Raw genomic sequence first — 20,547 nt, 5'->3', positions numbered from 1 at the left:
GAGAGAGAGAGAGAGAGAGAGAGAGAGAGAGAGAGAGAGGGAATATATCAGGGCCTATGAGAATAGTCATAAACAAGGTTTGCAAAAGTCAATAAGTTGTTAGGGGTGTTTGCCTGATGCTTGGGCTGGGCATGAGACATGAGAGAGATGCTCATATTCACCACGAGGGGGTGCTAGAGAATGCCAAGTGGGCTCCAGGCTCTGGAATTTGCAGGGTTTGTTTGTTTGTTTGTTTGTTTTTTTCCTTTTCATCCTGGGGCTCAGCAAGTTTGGAGGCTTGCCCTGGCTGGGAAAACTCAGCTATCATGTGGCTTGGGTGGGTGCATGTGTCATGTGTATGGGGGTATATGGTAGCCTACGGTGGTGTTCTTAAAGAAAAAAAAGGACAAATAATGAATGTATAGAGGGGTAGATAAATATCTGGGTGGATGGATGGATGGACAGGGAGGATGGGTGGGTGAGTGGGTGAGTGGATATGTGGGTAGGTGGATGAGTGAATGGGTGGGTGGAGGATGGGTGGGTGAGTGGATGGATAGGTGAGTGCATGGGTGGAGGTGGGTGAGTGGATGGGTGTGTGGAAAGGCTAATGATGGTTGGGTGGGTACATAGTTGAGCGGGTGGCTGGGTGGATGGCTGGTTGGGTGAGTGGATGGCTGGAAGGGACTACACAGTCCCTTCACTAATGACACCTTATTCCTGCGCAGATATGTGCACTACTTCAGCGGCCTACTCTCTGGCTCCATCAAAATGAACAACAAGCCTTTGTTTCTACATCATGTGATCATGCACGGCATCCCCAACTTTGAGTCTAAAGGAGGTACCTGCCCCTTCCCTTCCCTCCAGCCTCTATTTCCTTCTTGGTGGCATTGGGTGGCAAGCTGTAGTGCCATCTGAGCTTGTGTGGGGCTCTCAGCAGAGCTCAGTGAGTTCAACCCTACTCTGCAATGTCATGCCTAGCGGCAGAAGACACTGGAGGAGTGGATGTTTTGCCTACTTAAAATGACTGAGAAGGGAAGTTAGACTTTCTTTATGCTCTCGTTTCCTTCTTTTTCTCTTTCTTTTCCCCTCCTCTCCTTTCCCTTTGTCCCTCCTCCCTCCAACCACTTCTGGCTCTAACCTCACACCACCCTATCCACTTCTCTGACAGGGTGCCGGCCCTTTCTCCGCATCTACCAAGCCATGCAACCTGTGTACACATCTGGCATTTAGTAAGTAGTCTGTGAAGGAGGACGGGATGGGGCAGGAGGAAGGGAGAGCTGGGGCTGTTCCCTCAGCAGAGCTCCCTCATCACCTCTCTCCCTCAGCAACGTCCCTGGAGACAGCCAGGCCAGCATCTGCATCACTATCGAACCCGGGCTGCTCTTGAAGGGGGACATCTTGGTGAGCTCCACTCTCCTCCCCAAGTGTCCCTTCTCTTGTCCTGTTCCTGACCTACCCTGGGGACACGGGACATGCAACGGTTCCCCTGTAAGCTTGAGTTTAGAACGGTGGGTTCCCGTATCCCTCCCAGACACACGTCATCATGGTCCAACTTCCTCCCTTGGAGAGAATATTCTTTTCCTAGCCTCATCTTTTGCTCTGGGACATCTTCAGGGAACTGCCACTCAGTGTGAGCTGTGACCTAGCTCTAGACGAGTGACAAGGACACATCCAGTCCTAATGACAATCCTGCTTGCCATAGTTTAAGGCACATTGCCCTTTCGTATGCCACCTCTATTCGGGCATCGGGGAGTGCATTTCCCACAACGCCAGGCTGTTCCCCTCCTCTGCGGTTCTAGAAGTTTCCCAAAGAGCTCTGAGATCTTTTTTTTTTTTTTGGTATTGGTGACCTCTCTCTCGTGGGTTTGGGGTAAGACTTGGGACTCAACCGATGAAGCCAGTCAGGAGGCTTCCTGAGACTTGACTTTACCCGCTTTGTCCCCTTCCAATCCAGCTGAAGTGTTATCACAAGAAGTTCCGGAGCCCGGCTCGAGACGTCATCTTCCGAGTGCAGTTCCACACCTGTGCCATCCATGACTTGGGGGTTGTTTTTGGGAAGGAAGATCTGGATGAGGCCTTCAAAGGTGGGCTCCCTGATAGGGGCAGGATGGGGTTCTTGTAGCAGGAGAGGAACCCAGTGTGAGATGATGTAGCAGATGCAGGAACCATCTTCTCTGAGCCACGTGGTCTGTCCAGGCTCAGGGATGACAGTGTGAGGGGACTGAAGGAGAATGTGACCGGTCAGGACTTAGGTTGGGGTGGTCTAGGAATTCAGGTTGCAAGAGAGACCAAGCTCAGTTCCTGTTTTGTCCATCCCTGCACCCCAGGAACTCTGGGATGCTTTGTGCCTCCCACCTTTCTCTACTGCTTGCTCCACATTGTCCCCTCTTTTTCTATCTGCCTTGTCCCCTGTGACAGTTGGGAGTCAGTTTTCTAGCATTCCCAGGTGTCTTAATATCAGGATCAGTATTAAGTGCTAGGATCAAAGACAAACATGATGTAGTTTCTGTCATGATAACGTGAAAATGTCTGGTGGGGCCAGCTGAGGCAGGAAACAAGGATCCTGCAGAGGTGCATGTACATAGGGATGGTGGCAATAAGGAGGAAGAAATTTGGTTAGGGGAGGCTGGAGTCTTCTACCCACTTACGGCTCTGTCTAAATCATCTTCAGGCCTGGAATACACACACACACACATATGGATTCATGCTTGCATCCATTTGTACATTCATTCCCTTACTTACCTATTAATACACCATTCATCCACCCACCTTTCATCTATCCACTTACATATTTGTCCTGTTATCTGCACATTGGTTTGTCTGCCTATTCATCCATCTGTCTGTCATTCATCTATCCATCCATCTATCATCCATCCATCCGTCCATCCATCCATCCACGCACTCACCTGCTAATGCATGCTTACATTGTCTTACATTCGATATCCACCCATTAGCATACTCACTCACTTAGCTACTCATCCACCAAGCATCATTTGTGTGTTAAAACACACATTCTAGATCCTGGAGATACAAAGAGAAAAGAGTTAAACCCTGCCCTTGAGAGTTTATGGTTTCTCAAGACACAAACAAGAGTGAATTGGTGTTCATAGAGACGAACATATACATAGCATGATGATGTCCCACAGAATAGATGTGATCTTTGTTGGAATCTCTTCCTACAAGGAGTGATTGGTAATCTAAGCCAGCTGAGGCCCAGGCCAAATGCATAGAGGAGCCAGTTCAGAGGAGGGTGGCCCACCTGGACACATGGTGAGCAGGTCTTTCTGTGAGAACTCTTTGCATCCAAGCCGGGTGGACCAACATGGGAGGCCTTGTGAGTTTCAGGACAGATTATAATCAATCTTGAGGGGAGATGAAGGTGGAGCTGACAAAATCAGAAGGAGGTTGAGGAGAGACAGAGAGAATGATATGGGGGCGGGTGTTCCCAGTTTCCTCTTGCATGGTGTTCATCTGGTGAACCATCGAGAATCAACAGACACACAAACAGAAGCCTTGCCAATATCTGTCCTAGTTAGGGTTATTATTAACTTGATAAAACACCACGACCAACTTGGGGCTTGCCTTAGTTAAGGTTTCCGTTGCTGTGGACAGACTCCATAACCAAGGCAACTCTTAGAGAGAACAACATTTAATTGGGGCTGGCTTACAGTTTTAGATGGTCAGTACATTATCAGCAAGGTAGGGACATGACAGCATCCAGGCAGGCATGTTGCTGGAGGAGCTGAGAGTTCTACATCTTGATCGGAAGGCCTCCAGGAGATTATCTTTTAGGCATCTAGGAGGAAGGTCTCCAAGCTCACCCCCAAAGTGACCCTCTTCCTCCAACACCACACCTCCTAATAGTGCCACTCTCTAGGCCAGGAATATTCAAACCACCGAAGAGCTGGAAGCCAGCTAGGGAGGAAAGGGTTTATTCAGCTTATGCTTCCCCATCACAGTTCATCAGCAAAGAAAGTCAAGACGGGAACTCAAGTAGGGCAGGAACCTGGTGGCAGGAGCTGGTGCAGAGGCCGTGGAGGGTGCTGCTTACTGGCTTGTTCCTCACGGCTCACTCGGCCTGCTTTTTCATAGAACCCAGGACCACCAGCCCAGAGATGCACCATCCACAATGGGCTGGGCTCTCCTCCATCAATCACTAATTAAGAAAATTCCCTCCAGGTTTACATACAGCCCAATCTTGCAGAAGTATTTTCTCAGTTGAGGCTCCCTCTTCTCTGGTGACTCTAGCTTGTGTCAAGTTGACATAAAACTAGCCAGCATAGTGTCTGAGGGAAGCCCCAAGCCTGATCTCCATAATTTCAACACTTAAGGGATGGAGGCAGAAGGAGGACGAGAGGTTGAAGTCAATCCTTAGCTACATAGTGAGTTTGGGGCTAGCCTGGGCTACATGAGAGGCTGTCTCAAAATATTTTTTTTCACTTTGCATGTACAGCTTCCTCTGTGAAAAAGGCAAATGTAGACACGTTATTGTATTATTAACCATGTATGTATGTATGACTGAATTCTTTTCTCTTTGGGAGTCTGTGGCCCATTTTCTGTTTTCCTTTTCTTTCAGATGATCGATTTCCTGACTATGGCAAAGTGGAGTTTGTCTTTTCCTATGGACCAGAGAAAATTCAAGGTATAGACCAAGTTGCCGTCCCTCCCCTACGCTTTCACCCATCCCCGTCTCACTCTCAGTATCCGCACATGGTCCCTCTGTAAACATGATGTTCCTTGTGATTTAGAGCAGGCCAAGGTGAAGATCCCAGCTACACCTGATCCAGCGCCTTACTTTCTATATAACAAGAATAAATGTAGACAGTGAAGCGCCGAGGTGACTAAACTGTTCTGGTCCCTTTAGGTCACCATCTCGTTATAGTCAGAAATTGAGGGCCTTGGCAGATGGAAGGGACCTCCAGAGAACATTCAAAGGCGCGGGGTGGATTGTGGGTACTTATGAACCGAAGTGGCTCAACCTGAAGGCCAGGTTAATAATAGCCTTTCTTCTTCTAGACTCTAAATACAGAGACCAATTGCTCTTCATCTTATTTGAGAACAGAATGGGAGGAGATGAAGTTAGGTTACAGGCAGAGGGACTCTGGGTAGACTAAAGAAAGGACTGCCAAGCAAGGAAAATAGACTACCTTGAATGGCCTGACTAGTTTCTGTGCTGACTCTGAGGATGTAAAAGAGAACTGGCCTGTTCTTGCAGATGCATGTCTAAAGTAGGGGACAGGGACAGGCCTAGGATGACCTTTCCAGTCTGTGCCTTTTCAATGTCACAGTTGTAATTTCCCTGCTGTTCCCATCTATGGGTGGTTCAGGATAAGCCTGCTCCTTCTCCCTTCTCCAGTCTCCAGAGCAGACCCTTGTTCCTGCCCCAGGGCAGTACATGGGTGGGTGCTTGCTTTCTTGTGTGTGTGTGTGTGTGTGTGTGTGGGGTGTGGTGTGTGGTGTGTGGTATGTATGTGTGTGTGTGTGTGGTGTGTGTGTATGTATGTGTGTGTATGTGTGTTTGTGTATGTGTATGTGTGTGTGTATATATATGTGTGTGTGTGGTATGTGTGTGTCTGTGTGTGTGGTATGTGAGTCTCCCTTTTCAGCACCTTGTTCTGATTTACCCTTATGACCTATTCTGAGACTTCCAGGGTCTGTGGGCAGCCCAAGTCATTGTCCCACCCTAGACATCCAAGAAAACAAGCCGGTTCCTCAGAGATGACCCATAGAGAGCGCTAGCCTTTCATTTTACGACATGTTAATCTCTTCCTATCTCCTGCTGGTACCCGTAGGCATGGAACATCTGGAGAATGGGCCCAGTGTATCTGTAGACTATAACACTTCCGACCCCCTCATCCGCTGGGATTCCTATGACAACTTCAGTGGGCATCGTGAGGATGGCATGGAAGGTAGGTGACCCTTGGCTGCCAGGCTCTGGATGAACTGGCCAGCCCTGGCCTGTGTAACCTTGGTTCTCTGGAGAATCCGTAGAGGAGGTGGCTTTAAGGGCAGCTGTCAGTCCTTGTTCAGTCTCTTTGGAACCTGTCCTTGGGTAACTCCAGGCGGCTCTCTGTGTTCTTAGAGGTCAGAGCAGGGATGCATAGATGTAGCATTTGGGGGTCTAACAGCTTGCATGGAGATCCAGCAAAAATATCTGAGAACTCAGTGTGGGGTTCCAAGTTGTAAGAAAAAAAAAAAGCCACAGAGTGGATACAGTTCCTGTGCCTGCTTAACATGGCTGCAAACACCAACATATTCCATACTCAGAGCAGGTGGCTCTGGGGCGGGGGCGTCTGTGGCAGTCCATTTGTTTGTTTGGAGGGATGAGGGGCGGAGCCTGTGAAATGAGTTTGCTAGACAGAGCAGGAAGCTAAGTGACCTTGCCATGGGCCCTTGGCTCTGGCCCTAGGCTTGTTTTCTGATTCATCCACAGGATGGCAGAGCGTAAGAGGGGCCCCTGTATCTGTTTTTAAAATTGGGGTAACTGAAATCTTCTGAAAGGCAAGATTATGACTTCCTCCTCAGACCCAGGCTGTGTCTTCTTAAGGACACCAGTGCCAAACCCCTTTCCCCACCAAAGCTACATGAAGCTTCCTTCATCGATGGCGTGGTACTGGGCAGGAAGAATGTGGCTTGGGGTTCTCACTTGTCTACCTCTGTACTGATGTCCCCTGTCACCCACGTCCAGGCAGCCTCCTGTACGGCTCTACTCCGACAGCCATGCTACAGACATCAGTAGATATCAGAGAGGCTGGAGGAGGGAAGGACGATTAGAATTCAGGGGTCCCATGAGAGTGAATTTATGTGCAGCACCACAGGTTTGGTGGCTTGCCCTTGTATTCTCTCAGGGGGCCTTCATCACCCACTATGGTCTCCTCCCACCCTCACCCCCACCCCACCCCCAGTTCCCATCTTCTGAGTGGCTGAGTGGCCTGGGCCTGGGGTAGAACTGAGGATGGAATCAATCATTTTGGAGGCTGCTGCCAGTCTCATCGTTTCTCATTTTGGGGAAGTTTGCATTTTTAACAAGAACACTTGGCAATTTGAAGGCATTTTTAATGCCTCACCATCTCCCTGGTGCAGATGCAATGCAGTGATAAATGTAAAAAAAATAAATAAATAAATAAAAATTCATGAGCACTGAAGTGCCAAGAGAATCAAAGGTAGAATAATTAAGGACCAGAAGGAATGGCTGGGGCGAGCCTGAGGGAAGGAAGGAGAACGGAGGGCTCGTGTCTGAACAGGGAAACCTGGGGTAGCAGGTGGGTTCAGAGGACGGACAAGGGACAGTCGTGGCTGGCTCTGCAGCCCTCATCCCATGATCTAATTCCCTAGTAAAGAGGTGGAGCTGGCGGGACCTTGGGCCAGTTAAAAGGTCAGCTGGTCCTATCAGGACAGAGGGGCTCCTATTTGCAGACAGAGAAGCTGGCCCTCTGCCCATAGGGGGGCAGATCAGGGCTCTTCTGTCCCTTTCCTTGCCTGGCCTGACTGAGCCAAGGCTGGGAGAGTTGCCAGGGAATAGCTATTCTGCACTCTGACTGTGCGCTCCTTGCTGCCCGCCCCTGGACTGCATTCCCCCTGGGCCTAGAGACCCCAGGGCTGCCCCTGGCTGAGGCCCAGAGGAAGAAAGATGCCCTTTTTTTGGTGGCTAATGGTCAAGAGAGGGAAGCGGGGGCCCCTGATCCCCTTAGTTGTGGGGAGAGTGTGGTTTATCTGTGCCTACTCTGGGAGCAGGAGACAGTGAAGGAACAGGAAAGAGATGGGCGCCCATATTGAAAATAGGCTCTGTCTGGGGACCGTGACCAGGAAGTACCTGTCATCTCAGGGACTCCTTGGTGGAGGGTCTATTGTTTTAGCTGCCTTAGGTCACCAGAAAAAGGCACCACAGACCTCCCTTAAGTGACAGAAATGGGGTCTCATGGTTCTGGGACTGGATTCTGAGACCAGGGCTGGTGTCCCTGCAGCCTGCCCCCTCAGTATGCAGACTCTGCCATTGCGGTACGTCCATCTGCACGTGACTCCTTCTGTATGCTTGTATCCCTTAGTCCTCTTCATGTGGAACCTTAGACGTCATGGAGTAGGACCTGCCTTAGTGGTTTTCTTTTGCTGTAGCCAACTCTTTCTTCACACAGCCACTGTGCCCCACAGTCTGTGACCCAGGGGGGGGGATGGCTCAACCCTGGGTTTCTGACTGGGGAGAAGTGAGGGTCCTGGGTTTCCTGGGTTTCCTGGGTTTCCTGGGTTGTGGTGGAGACTTGTCTGATCCCTGCTTTCCTCCTCCTCCTCAAATCTGCTCCCACCTCTCTCAGGGTTGGTGTGGAGGCTGCCAGCTTGGTCTTGGCTGACACCACAGTGTGAGCCTCCAGGAGTCCCATTAGTTCCTTGGCTTGAGTTCTGAGCCCCACGCCCTGGTCCCAGCACCTCTTGGGGGTGGGGGCAGCGCTTTGTTTTTGCCTATGCCGCATAGAGCAGTGCCCAAATTCTTCCAGAGGGTTCCAACACACCACTCTCTGTAACAAGTTTCAGTAACAGGGTGGGGATGGCTCCTCTGTTTCTGAGGAGCCAGGAAGCCAATTTGCCCTGGTGCTCTCTGCTTGATGTCTTCTGACTCCTTGGTCATCAACCAGTTGGGAGTAAAGATTAGGAAACCAGGGCCGATGCTGGGTAAATGGGAGGACGGAGGCAGATTCTTAGACTGGACACCAGGGTGACGGCAGAAGAAAGTTCATTCCAGGCCTCGTGAGGATGGCAAGGATGTTGGCATCCACTGCTTCTGGATTTTGTTTGTGTGAGGTTCCCAGATGAGCCAGGGCAGGTGACCAGGAGTTTAGTCTGATGTCCAAGCTTTCTTGGTCTTCTGGGCTCTGAGGAGACCATATATTTTCTTAGGAGAGAGTTCTAACCCTCTTCAGTTCTTCTCTCTCATCTGAGAAGAGTACCTTGCTTACTGCCTGGAGTCTCTGGTCTGGGTGACTATGGAGGTGAGGTTGTCCAAGGACTGACTTTTTTTTTTTTGGAGAGAGATGAGGGGTAGGCTAGGGAAAGATACTACAAACAGGCAGCAAGTGAGAAGAGAAATACAGAGGTATGACACAGAGAGATGGAGAGGAAGATCTGGTCTAGGAGGCCTGAGATTTGGGTCCTGGGCATCCTTGGTGACCCCTTCCTGTGGCTCTTCATTGTTAGTCTCTGTAGAAATAGGATGCAGGAGTGTCTTCTCATTTTGAGCTCAAACAGTGTTTCCTTTGGGGCTTATGAGAGGCTGAGATGATCCTAGCTTCTCAACTCTTGAGCTCCAGGGTAAAGGAAAGGCAGCGTGGTTGCATCAGTCAGCATAGGCCAACAGATGCTGCTGTAACAAACGGTCCCATTCATATGGCTTCTGTGCACTGAGGATGAGAAGAGGCCTCTGTTCCTTCTGGATTTCCTGGTAAAGGTGGCTTCATCTAGAAGTGTCTCTCATCGCTGCTATCACAGGAGGAGGATGCTGATGTGTACTAGACTCCTGCCAGGAACTGACATATTCTTTCTGCTCACATTTCATTGGCTAAAAGAAACCAAGGTCTATGACTAGCTATCTGTCTGCAAAGGGGGGCCAGATTATACATGCACAGAAGACAGAAAACTTGAAGACAGGTAGAACAGACCACTCTGAACTGTAGAGCCTCGGTGTGGAATCTGAGAGTCAGGTGCGTTGTTTGGGAGCTCCTGTGCAAGCCTGTGATCCTTGGTGAAGCCACTGTGCCTCTTCTGAGACCATGTCTGTTAAAAAAGGTGCCATAACAAGACCTTCCTCCTAGAGGTGGCGATCAGTCAGTGAGGGTCAATGCCAGAAGTTCAGTGTTTGCTAAGTGCTGTGTTGGCAGGACTCTGGGTCAGTGGTGACCATGGGTCTGTGGTGACCATGCTGGAGTAGACAAGACAAAAGATGGGGTTTTATGAATCCTGCCCTCCTCAGAGTTCTCTGTCCCCTTTCCCTCTACTCTTTGGGAATCATCTACATCTAGGCTCTGAGACTCTTTTGAGACTCAGGACACATGCCTCCAACATCAGGAGAGTTACCCTCCCCCAGCTTCCTTATCAATTCGGATTTCTTATCAATGAGTTAAGGGGGCTGGACTCCTAAAAGGGCTTCCAGCTCTAAACCAACCATGACGATAGTGCTGCTGCTGCTACTGGTGATGATGGTAGTGGTGGTGGTCACAGAGTGCTAGCACAATTCTGGGTGCTGGGTACTGTTGGTTAGTCCTCCCTCCCCCAGATATCATTGACTGAGCACTATCTTGTTACCTGTAGACTGAGCTGGACCATGTAGGAAGTGATCATAAAGCCACTTGGTTTTGGTCACCTCTGCCCTTTTGCTCTTCTCTGCACTTCTCCAACACCGTGACAATAAGGCCAGTCCTATCTTGTCTCTGGTTACTCTGACACGATGGAATCTCTAAAGCGCTGGTAAATTCAGACTTCAAATTGGAGTTAGCTCCTCTTCTGGGCATCACTGTACTGCATTTACACATGTGTGCCTGTGGCAGGTTGTATGTGTTTGGTATGCATGTGTATACATGCATGTGTTTGTGTGCATGTATTTGTGCTTACAGAACATAGAAAGTTTACTAGTCCTAACTTGAACATTTCAAGGTGGGAAGAGAAGAGGCTATGAACATTCTAGAACTTGCTTGCCTGGTACCCCTGAGAGGTTGGGCAGATAACCATTAGAATAGGAGGTCTGTGGATTTGTGACTCTTGAGTTTCTTGTCCTCAGGTCTGGAAACCTCTCTGGCTAGGAGAGTCTCTGGCTGAAGCCCACATGCTGCTCCTACTCCCTCCTGGTGGGAGGCCAAGCTCTTTACTTCCTCCAGTCCCTCCCACTAGGGTCCCAACTCTCAGGTAATCCCCTGGGATAGGTTCTGAGGCAGCCCAGGCCATTTCAGCCTTGTACCATAGAAGACTTTGGCAAGTCTGGCTTCAGTGGCTGGGACGCAGATGGCCGGTGCGTGCCACCAGACCTGCCCACCAGCAGCTCCTGTCCCTCCAGCTTGGAGCAGCAGTACAGAGCAGAAGGAGCTATGTCTCTGCGATGCTCCTGTAGCCTCTGTGTTCTGCTCTTAAGCCCCTAGAGATGTGTGGGTTGCAAGGTTTATTACATAGAAAGGCGAGGTTTCTCATCTCTCAGGAAGAGATGAGCTTCTTGTGCTTGGGTCCCACTTTCCTTCAACCATAGGGCACAAGTCAGGTGACAGAAGGCCCTTGATGGTGGCCCTACTCCCCACCCCAAGCACGGGAGTGGGGAAGCTGGAGAGTAGGAAGTCTGAGCTGCCACAGTGCCACAGAGGGAGAGATGTGCACCTTGGGAATGGGGCCCTGGGCACTCTGTCAAGGCAACTGCAGTTCTTGGCTTCCTGAAACTTCTCCCTGAGATGCAGGAGATGCTTGTTAGAGTGTGAGAGGCAGATTTCAGATGACCCCAGAAAACACAGGGTCTGCCCTAGAGGATGAGTTTTCAAGGATGCGTGTTGAACACCTGGGGTTCAGCCTCAAGGGGCTGATTTTGTTTGTTTGTTTTTGAGTGAAAGTCCTTATAGGTGGCTCAGGTTATCCTGACACTGATCACTAACCTCACACTTATTGTGGGGCCCAGTGTATTAGCTGTTATGTGCCTCTCCTCATCTGCCTGTGTGTGTGTGTGTGTGTGTGTGTATGTGTGTGTGTGTGTGTATGTGTGTGTGTGTGTCTAATATACCCAACAGAAGAATCTTAGAGAGAAAAGGGTTTGGGCTCATTGATTTAAAGGCACTTCAGCCCATCATGATAGAGATGGTGTGATGGTAAGAGACAGCTCTTCCATAGCTGCAGGAGTGTGGGGGGGGGGTGGTGTGGGAGAGGACCCATCCAAAGGCTGAGACCACTGGATCAAGGGGTGGCATCACTTTCAAAAACCAGTCTCTAGCAGCCAGTTCCCCAGACATGTCCTGCTCCTGAAAGCCTTCAAAATAATCCACAAGCAGGGGGCCACACGAGTATGTGGAGGCATCCAGATTTAAACATGACACCCAGGCTAGTGTTGAGCCTGAGATATCCTGCCTTAGCCTCCGGAGTGCTGCACCACGAGGTTGGGCTCTCAAGCTGGATTTTGCTAAGAAATCTTCACTGGGTATTGAAGAAGCCAGCTCTTCTGGGCTATGACTTTAAGATAGGTTGGAGAAGAAGGAGGGAATTAAAAGGTGTTGATGGAAGCCTCTGTTCTTGATATGTCACGTCCTGTGGGATGACCCTAGACTGAGGAGAAAAGGTTTGAGTGAGCCATCTGGTAAGACTTCTTCAGCCATAGCAGGGAGACTGGCTTTGCCCTCCTGGCCCCTTGGGCAGAGAGACACTGAGGTGCTAGGGCTGTGTCTCACTGGGGGATATCTGTAGTGACATTGACATGCATATTGATGAAATGGCTGCGGTTCCTCTTCCAATCCCTCAAATGAGGAGTCTTCTCCAATATGTCGGATCAATCTGTGGATTCAAATACAAGTTTGGTGTGACCTTGTGGGTAGAGGACACAACCCCCACGACCTGACATCTGCCAGTCACCTGCCTAGCATTGCTCCCTGAAGGCTGGGGACTGTCCTGTCCCAGTGCCCTTGGTCCCTCCGCTGGCCTGCCCTGCACTGCTGCTGGCAGGCTTGGGCAGCAGCCTGTGTCCGGAGCATGGGGTAAGCCGATCCCTTTGCTGCTGAATGAGTCTTTGGTCTCCCAATCTCTGCCATCGGGTGGAGGTGGAAGGCTGGAGCCATACTCTGAGCAGTGCCAAACCTGCTGCCAGCAGCCCGGTGCCCAGATAGAGGCTGGGGACAAGGAACTGTCCCCTCAGGCCCTGCTCCTCTTCCTCTCCGATCAGACCTGGAGATGAATGGATGCAGGTTAGCCAGCCCTGGTCCAGGGTACCATCTCCAGTCAGAGTTAAGAAATGGAATTTAAGTTCTCATTGATCACAAGCTTTTCTGACCCATCAAATATCCTTTCTATCTTGCCTCCCTCCCTTCCACCCTCTCTTTCCTCCCTCCTGCCATTCCTCTACCCTCCCCTGTCTCACCCTCCTATGCCCCATCCTTTCTTCCATCCATCCTCCCCTCCTCCATCCTTCCTCTGTCCTCCATCAGTCCTGACATCCCTCCTTCCTTCTCTTCCCCCCCCCCCATTTCCCCTCTTCTAATCAGTCACCTACTATAAGTGGTAGGCACCAGGTTAGACCTGGGGTTTGTAAAACCAAGTTTGGGGACGCTTGGGGATGTGGGAGTGAGGTTGTCACCTAAGTTTCTCAGCTACCCCAAGAATACACAGCCACATGGGAAAGGGTCCTAGCCAGGTGCTGACCTCTTGACTCAAAACAGCTGGCTTCAGAGGGACTGCATGTAGCTGGACCCTGGCAATGAATCTAGAATCATTCCTCAGATTTAAGAGGCAGGGATAAGGGTCAAAGTCTAGAAAACTGAGGTTACAGAAAGCACCCAAGGCCGGGCATGGTAGCTGAGGCAGAAAGAGAAATGAAAAGCAATCACGTCAGCTGGGCTTTCCTGTAGGCTGGGCCTAGGTGAATGCTCAGTAGATCTGTGGGAGATAAGGGTGTATAGAACAAGGGGTGGGGCAGATGCTGTGTGCTGCTGGGGAGGGGGGGTTCATATTCCATGGAGTCCCTCAGCCATGCCTGGGCCTTCATGCTCATCGCCTCCCTGATGTTGAAGATGCTTTCTGCCTTGTGATTTCAGTTTTTGAGAGGCCCCCCCTTTTAAGGAGAGTGTCTGATGGTGCTGTAGTAGAACAAGCCGTAACCTCTTGACTGGTAGACTCTAACAGGCCAACAGCACTTACAGATCCTGGGATCATGCCCACGGATACGCCTCTGGGCCCTCAGACTTCCCTGGGCAGTGGCAGTTGTTATGACCTATCTCGAGTGGCTGTTGATCTCTAGAAGGGGCTTCAGTCTGCCTTAGAATCCAGCCCTCAGTGGGTGTCCCTCCTCCCTGCTTTGGGGATGCCTGGCCTTGCTCTCCCTATCCTGAATGTTTGCCTGAGCTGACACCTGAGGCTGACGCCCAGGGTCTGGCCTCTGGCTTGCTGGTGAGCAGCTCCACAGCTGACTGGCCTGGTCTGCCCCGGCCACTTCTCCCCATCAGCAGCTTCATTAAGGAGTTGCTTCGTGCTGGGGCTCTCCCAGAGGCCTTTCAGGCTACAAAGCCCGGCCCTTCCTGCTACGGAACCCCACCCTCCGGGGTCAGTCTTCTTGCCTGCTTTCTGTCCCACTGACAGTTCGGGGGCTGTTATAGGGAAATTGTTTCAAGGGATGGAGGTCTGGCAGAGGATCAGTCCTTCCCCTAATGCCATCCCTCCCTCCACTTTCCTGGCTGCCCATGGGTGATTTATCTCTTCTGAATGACTCCCTTCCCTTTCCCTGCTCCTCCCTGCCAGATCTCCCAAAGCCCTGTGAAGCCGGCTGGCTCTACCAAGACTGTTGAAGTGTCTCTAAAGTGTCCTGTGCAAAGGAGGGGCTCAGTCTTAGGAGGGCTGGTTGCTAGGCAGACAGGGCCTAGAGGGTGGCAACATGGGGTTGGAATTTGGGCTGCCTTGGTCTAGCCTCCACTCTGCATCTTGCCTTCTGTTGGCCCTGGGCAAGGTGCTTCGCCCTTGAGCCTCAGTATTTCCGTCTTTGAAATGGAGAAAAGGAAAGCAAGCACCTGACTTAGGACAATGTCTTAGACTAAGTCTTAGAGGTTCATCACAAAGCCAAGGGGCTTTGTAAAATACTTCCGGAAATGAGTCAGACCACCTTCTTGCCATGCCAGCTCCATATGAAGCAGACTCTGGCTCCATGTCCAGTGTTGATCACACTGTCCAAATGTAGGCTGTATCCCCTGGCTGGCTCATCTCTTGGGTGTTCCCCTCCCAGGATGGGTCTACTTGTTTTCCATCATGGCCCAGCCTTGAGTCCACTGTATTGAATGTGGGGGGGGGGGCATATCACCTTTGGTGTTTGGTATTTGGGCTCCTCAGGTACATTTCCCTATTCACTCCCTAGACATTTGCTGAATGCCTATGGGATGCCAGCCCCTTGATTTTCCAGATGCCAAGGACAGGACAGTGAAGGAAACAAGACCCCAGGGTTTCTACTTTTGGTGGAATTAAGGGGTGGGGTGATGGCTCGATAGGCAAAGCCTTTGCATGATCGATGAGGATCTGTGTTTGATCCCCAGGACCCATGTAATGCCTGGCATGATGGTGGTGTGTGCTTCTTATCCCAGCATGACGGGCCAGAGAGAGGAGGATCCCTGAGGCTTGCTGGCTAGACAGCCCAGCCTACTTGACGAATCTCAAAAACAAAACGAACTAAACAAAGAAAAAAAGTAGGCAGAGCCTAAGGGGCAACATCTGAGATTGTCGTCTGACCTCCACACATGTTCACACGTGCATACACACCTGCACAAATGCACGCACAGACAGAATTAAAAGCACAGGGTAAGAAGGGAGCTGAGTATGTTAGGAGACAAGAGAAGCTTAAACACTGCTCTTGAAAGAGTGTTTGGGATGGGCAGCCAGCGAGGTGATTAGAAATTTAAATCCAGGGATTAGCAACCTGGGTCTCACTGAGGGGACAGCATAGGCTTGTAAAGGATTGAGCTGCCCAGGTATATAACTGGGGAAGAACATTGCAGGTGGCCAGGATAGCATGGGCAAAGGTCCTGGGGTGGGAGCTTAGGATGTTTAGTAACCATGGGGGGGGGGCGGGCAGTGTGGGTGAAAAGGAGGTTGTGATAGGAGAAAGGTCCCATTGAATGGTGCCAGGTCACTTAGGGTCTGGTCACCATTGTGAGGATTATAATAACTCCTCCCTAACTTTTTGGTAGATGATGAAGGTCTTTCCAAATAGCACACAAAGAGGCTTCTCCCTTTTTGTAGCTGTGTAATATTCCACTACACCTATGTGTCATGTTTTATTCATTAGTATTTTCTTTAAAACCTGTATTCAAGTAACAGATCTTTCAGGTTACTTCCAATCTGTCATTTCTTTTTCTGGAAAAAAAAAATGCCGTGAAATGTTGTCTTGGGGATGTACTGTTTTATTTGTGCAATTCATAGGACACCTTTCTCAGGGTTTCAGGTGGTGACAGATTGGCCTCCTTAAAGGGCTGTGCTAATTGTTACTTGCTGTCAGAAGGCAGTCTGCTCCCACCCCTCTGAGAACTCCCCAGTGAGATACTGCAGAAAGCCAAGACCTCCTTTATGTCTGCCCACTTTCCTGGGAGCTAGGTAGTTTTGCCTCTGCCTCATAGATGGAAGCTCAAGCACAGAGGTTATGGCTCCCTGCTAGTGTTTGCACAGCCAGATGAGGGATGGAGCCTGAGCTCTGGTCCCGCTGTTCACCATTCCAACACTTCTCCTCATATCTTCACGTGACCAGGGGTCTGGAGGAACCCGGCCCTATGGTCCGTGCAGGTTTGAGGTTGAACGCCTGTCAACTCACTGCTGGGCATCCAGGAGACCCTTGCAGACCTGTGATCACCGGGCAGGAGAGGCCAGCCTTGGCAAGCTGGGACAAAGTTACTGCTTCTCTTGTCCCCTCCCATTCCCATCTGCAGAGGGGCAGCTTGGGAGGCAGGAGGGGGAGGGGTAGCTAATTCTGCTGTGGGTGGGGAGCTGCCACCAGTGCTGCAGGCTCAGCTTGCTCAGGGATTAAGTTTCAGCATTTCTCAGATGGAAACCAAATTGGCCTCTTTATTGCTCTGCCTGGCCTTTGGGACCACTATAGGCTGGTGTGTATTTACAGACTTCCTGTAAGTCACTCGTTATGTCCTAGCCCCGGGGCAGAAAATAGCCTCAGAGGAACAAGACTTCAGCCAGCGGCAGGACCAACAGGAGGGGAGAAACAGGTGTCCCAGCCGATCGATCGGTACCTGGCTGAACATCTTCCTGAGGGTGGGCATGCCTCCAAGGATCTCCCACGGTTCGGTGGAGCAAACCAAGGCCAGCCACAGTCACCCCTTGGTACCCTCGCTTGTGACCTCCCCATTTGCTGCCACTGCTATCTGACAGCACCTTGCTGAGCGAGGACTCTACTGTATGGTGGATGGCTAGAGGGAGGAGGGCAAAGGTCGACATGGACTGTAGCTGTAGGTGGGGATGGAGGTCTAATAACTGGAAGAACTCTGTTGTAGTTTGGGGGTAAGAAACAGGAATGGATGATTTTCCTCTTCCCTCCCTCTTTCTTTCTTTCTTTCTTTCTTTCTTTCTTTCTTTCTTTCTTTCTTTCTTTCTTTCTTTCCTTCCTTCCTTCCTTCCTTCCTTCCTTCCTTCCTTCCTTCCTTCCTTCCTTCCTTCCTTCCTTCCTTCCTTCTTTCTTGTAGACAGGGTTTCTGTGTTGTTCTGACCGTCCTAGAACTCACTCTGTAGAGCAGACTGGCCTTGAATGCAGAAACCCACCTACTTCTACTTCCTGAGTTCTGGGGTTACAGTCATGCACTTCCATTGCCAAGCTTCAGGGTGGCTTTTCTTGAAGTTGGGGTGAGGAGAGGCAGGAGGGCTATGGACAGATGTCCCTCTACCCTTATCCATCCAATGCATATATCTTTTCCACCTTCAGGGCACCTGTGTGTGTGTCATGAGTGACTGTGGCTAGTGTCTGTGAATTAACATGGTGACTTCTAGAGTTCCCTGACACGGTTCGCTTTCCGTGTACAGAGGACACCCTGTCTTCCACTCCAGACTCCCTGTTCCCACTTCTCTCCTTTCTTGAACCTATTTGCACCCAAAGCTTCTCCCACAGGGAGGGACATAGCTCTTCCCAGGGCAGAGCTGGATGCCCTCCAGCCCTGCTGGCTCCAGCTGGATTCTCCTTGTTGGGTGAGCAGAGGCGAAGCCTAAGCCCTCACTTCTCAACTGCCCAGTTTTCCCCGTCTTGACAGCTGTCACTGACGCTTGTCTGAGGCTTTCGCTCTATGTTGCTTTGATTGCTTTGGGGGGAAAAGCCAGCAGCAAGCATTCTTTGATGTTGGTTCTGTTCCCCCCACCACCACCCCCCACCTCCAGGCCAGTGAGGTCAGACTTCGATATGAAAGCAAAGGCTTTCTTCAGATCTTTCCTCTCCCTTCCTCCCTCACAGCCCCCTCTGTATGAACAAAGGTTGAGAACCAGAGTCCCCACAGGTGCTCCCTGTAGGATGCCAGGGTGGGAAGGGCCAGAGCTGGGCCAGGGGGCTGCCTCCCATCCAGGAAGGTTCCCTGTGGGGTGGAGGGCTTGGCTGGGGGGGGGGTCGCTTCACTCATTGCCGTAGGGAACTGCCTGGTTTAAAAGGAAACACAAACCATCTATGTCCGCTGCTAGCCCACACCGACCCTTCCACACAGGTACCTGTTGTGTACCCAGTCCCCAGATTACTGTGTAGAGAATTCCACGGACCATTCCACACAGCCCCGTCTAATGGGCTGAAACCTGTGGACTTGCAGCCCTTACAGTGAAAGCTTTATTCTGAAGGCACACAGCTTCTGGGGTCCCCGGTATATCAGGGATGCTGAGAGGCTGGGTCATTTTGGATGAAGCATTGAGATTGGCCCACTTGTGAAGCTGGGTCCTATGTGACTGTGGGCTGCTCAGAGTTGGTGCTGTGTGGTTTTTGTCAAGCTCATAGCCCTCCTGGGGATGCATGCAGTTTCCAGGGAGCCCCTTCAAGGCACCTCAATACTGGCCTGGTCACTGGTGTATGGGTGGGTGGCTCTGAGATGTCACATGGTCTCATCTGTCTTCTTCACTTGCCATTGGTGCCTCTGAGCCCTGTCTGCGTGCCTCCCTGTCTCCTTTCTGCTGCTTCTTTGTCTTGGGGAGCAGAAAGAGCGCGTGGCCAAGACCATCTTGAGCTAGTGCCTAGCTGTTGCTTTGGGCTGGGAGTTATGGAGGCCAGTGAATGGCTCCAGGCATTGATTCAGTCTCCTTTGCTCCCCGAACTCATCTGTCCTTCTCTGCCTTCCCCTCCACCTTCCCGGATGAGGATGCTTCTGAAGTACGTCTGTGCTGAGAGCCATGGGGTGAGGAGAGGCAGGAGGGCTATGGACAGATGTCCCTCTACCCTTAGCCATCATATCCTCAGACTGGCTCTGCCTGCTGCCTTCCTGGAATAGGTATGGAGACCCCCAGAAGGCTGACTCCCCATAGCCTACCCTACCCCCGTAGCCCTGAGCTTCTTCAGGTCTTTTGGGCTGGTGTGTGTGTGGGGTAGGGTCCTAGGGCATTCTGAAAGTATGCTTCTAACACACACACACACACACACACACACACACACACACACACACACACACACACCCTCGGTGCGCAGCTACCTCAGGCAACAGGCCCTCCTTCTTTCTTTCCCAGGGTCCTCCCTCTCCCACTTCCCTTCCCTTCCCTTCCTGCACCTTCAGCACCTTGACACTGTGTCTGTTATGGGGTGGGGGAATGCTTTTTCCTGCCCCCCACCCTTCTGACTATGCCTGCTGCCTCCTTGAGGATCCTGGGTTCTCTCTAGAACAAGACATTTTAGAGCTCCAAGCTTTCCTCTGTGTCTTTTGCCACAGTGGAAACTAAGCCAGCCAAACTCATGCAGTACGCAGCTAAATTCAGCTCCCCCCCCCCCATACTCTCTTCCCTCTGTCTAGCTCAGGTCTACCTGTTACACACCAATGCATTTCTTCCCGCTATAACCCACAATGCCCCTGGCTACATATTCCCTGGGTGACAACCTCACCTTGTGCTGCATGTGCCCCTGCCCCACTCGATCACCGACTATGAAGTAGCTCTCCTGGGTACAGTGTTCTGTTTCAGTCCTGACCCCCAAGACTCAGAAGTCAAAACACGCAATCATTTTGTCCCTTAAGAACAAGGGTCAGGGGTCTGAGAAGATGGCTTAGTTGGCATCAAGACCCCAGTTCTATCCCCAGTACCCAGGCCCAAAGCCAGGTGTGGTGCTTAGATGTTTGTAATCCCAGTGATGGAGAGGCAGGCACAGGAGGATCCCTGGGGCTCAAGGATCTCTCCTCCCCCTTAACTTACTTGGTGAATTCCAAGCCAGTGAGGGACCCTGCTTCAGAGGAAAAAGGGAGATAGTGCCTGAGGAAAGACCTCTGAGACTGACCTCACCTCTACACACTCATGGGCACACAAGTGCATGTTTGCTGCCCCAGATGCACACATGTGTGCACACAGAGAGAAAGAGGAGAGGCATTAACATTGAACAAGAGCCAAGAGCCAGGCCTGGGGGGATGCTTCTATACCTGCCAGTGGCTAGAGAGAAGGAAGGGTTAGGATAGCAACAGGAAACAACAGTGAGAAGGGACCCAGCCTATCAAAGTTGTGGCCATGGCAACCTGAGCTCCCTCCCCCAGATCTGGACTCTGCTGGGCCAAGACTGTCCTGGGAAGGATGAAGTAATTGGGCCTACAAGCTGAAGCTACTTCTCTAGTGACATGTGGCCCTCTAGTGTCCCACCCTCTTTGTAGCATTAAACCAGTTGGAGGTGCTTGTGGTTCGTGTGTGTGTGTGTGTGTGTGTGTGTGTGTGTGT

The 20,547-nt window shown here is 51.0% G+C and overlaps 1 protein-coding gene across 14 annotated transcripts in view; it reads left to right on the top strand.

Annotated features, from left to right (window-relative positions):
* Tns1 (tensin 1) overlaps nucleotides 1-20,547 on the top strand; it is a 213,641-nt gene that overhangs the window by 136,325 nt on the left and 56,769 nt on the right. For all 14 annotated transcript variants that reach the window (XM_021197450.2, XM_029539336.1, XM_029539335.1 and 11 more), the window contains 6 exons: nucleotides 705-817; nucleotides 1,148-1,208; nucleotides 1,305-1,380; nucleotides 1,934-2,063; nucleotides 4,556-4,621; nucleotides 5,772-5,888. In XM_021197450.2, the coding sequence (XP_021053109.1) occupies nucleotides 705-817; nucleotides 1,148-1,208; nucleotides 1,305-1,380; nucleotides 1,934-2,063; nucleotides 4,556-4,621; nucleotides 5,772-5,888 (563 nt within the window). The remainder of the gene's footprint in view (nucleotides 1-704; nucleotides 818-1,147; nucleotides 1,209-1,304; nucleotides 1,381-1,933; nucleotides 2,064-4,555; nucleotides 4,622-5,771; nucleotides 5,889-20,547) is intronic.

This window comes from Mus pahari, chromosome 5 (assembly GCF_900095145.1).
Source record: "Mus pahari chromosome 5, PAHARI_EIJ_v1.1, whole genome shotgun sequence".
Lineage (NCBI taxonomy): Eukaryota > Metazoa > Chordata > Mammalia > Rodentia > Muridae > Mus > Mus pahari.
This window is presented reverse-complemented; position numbering and strand designations above follow the sequence as displayed.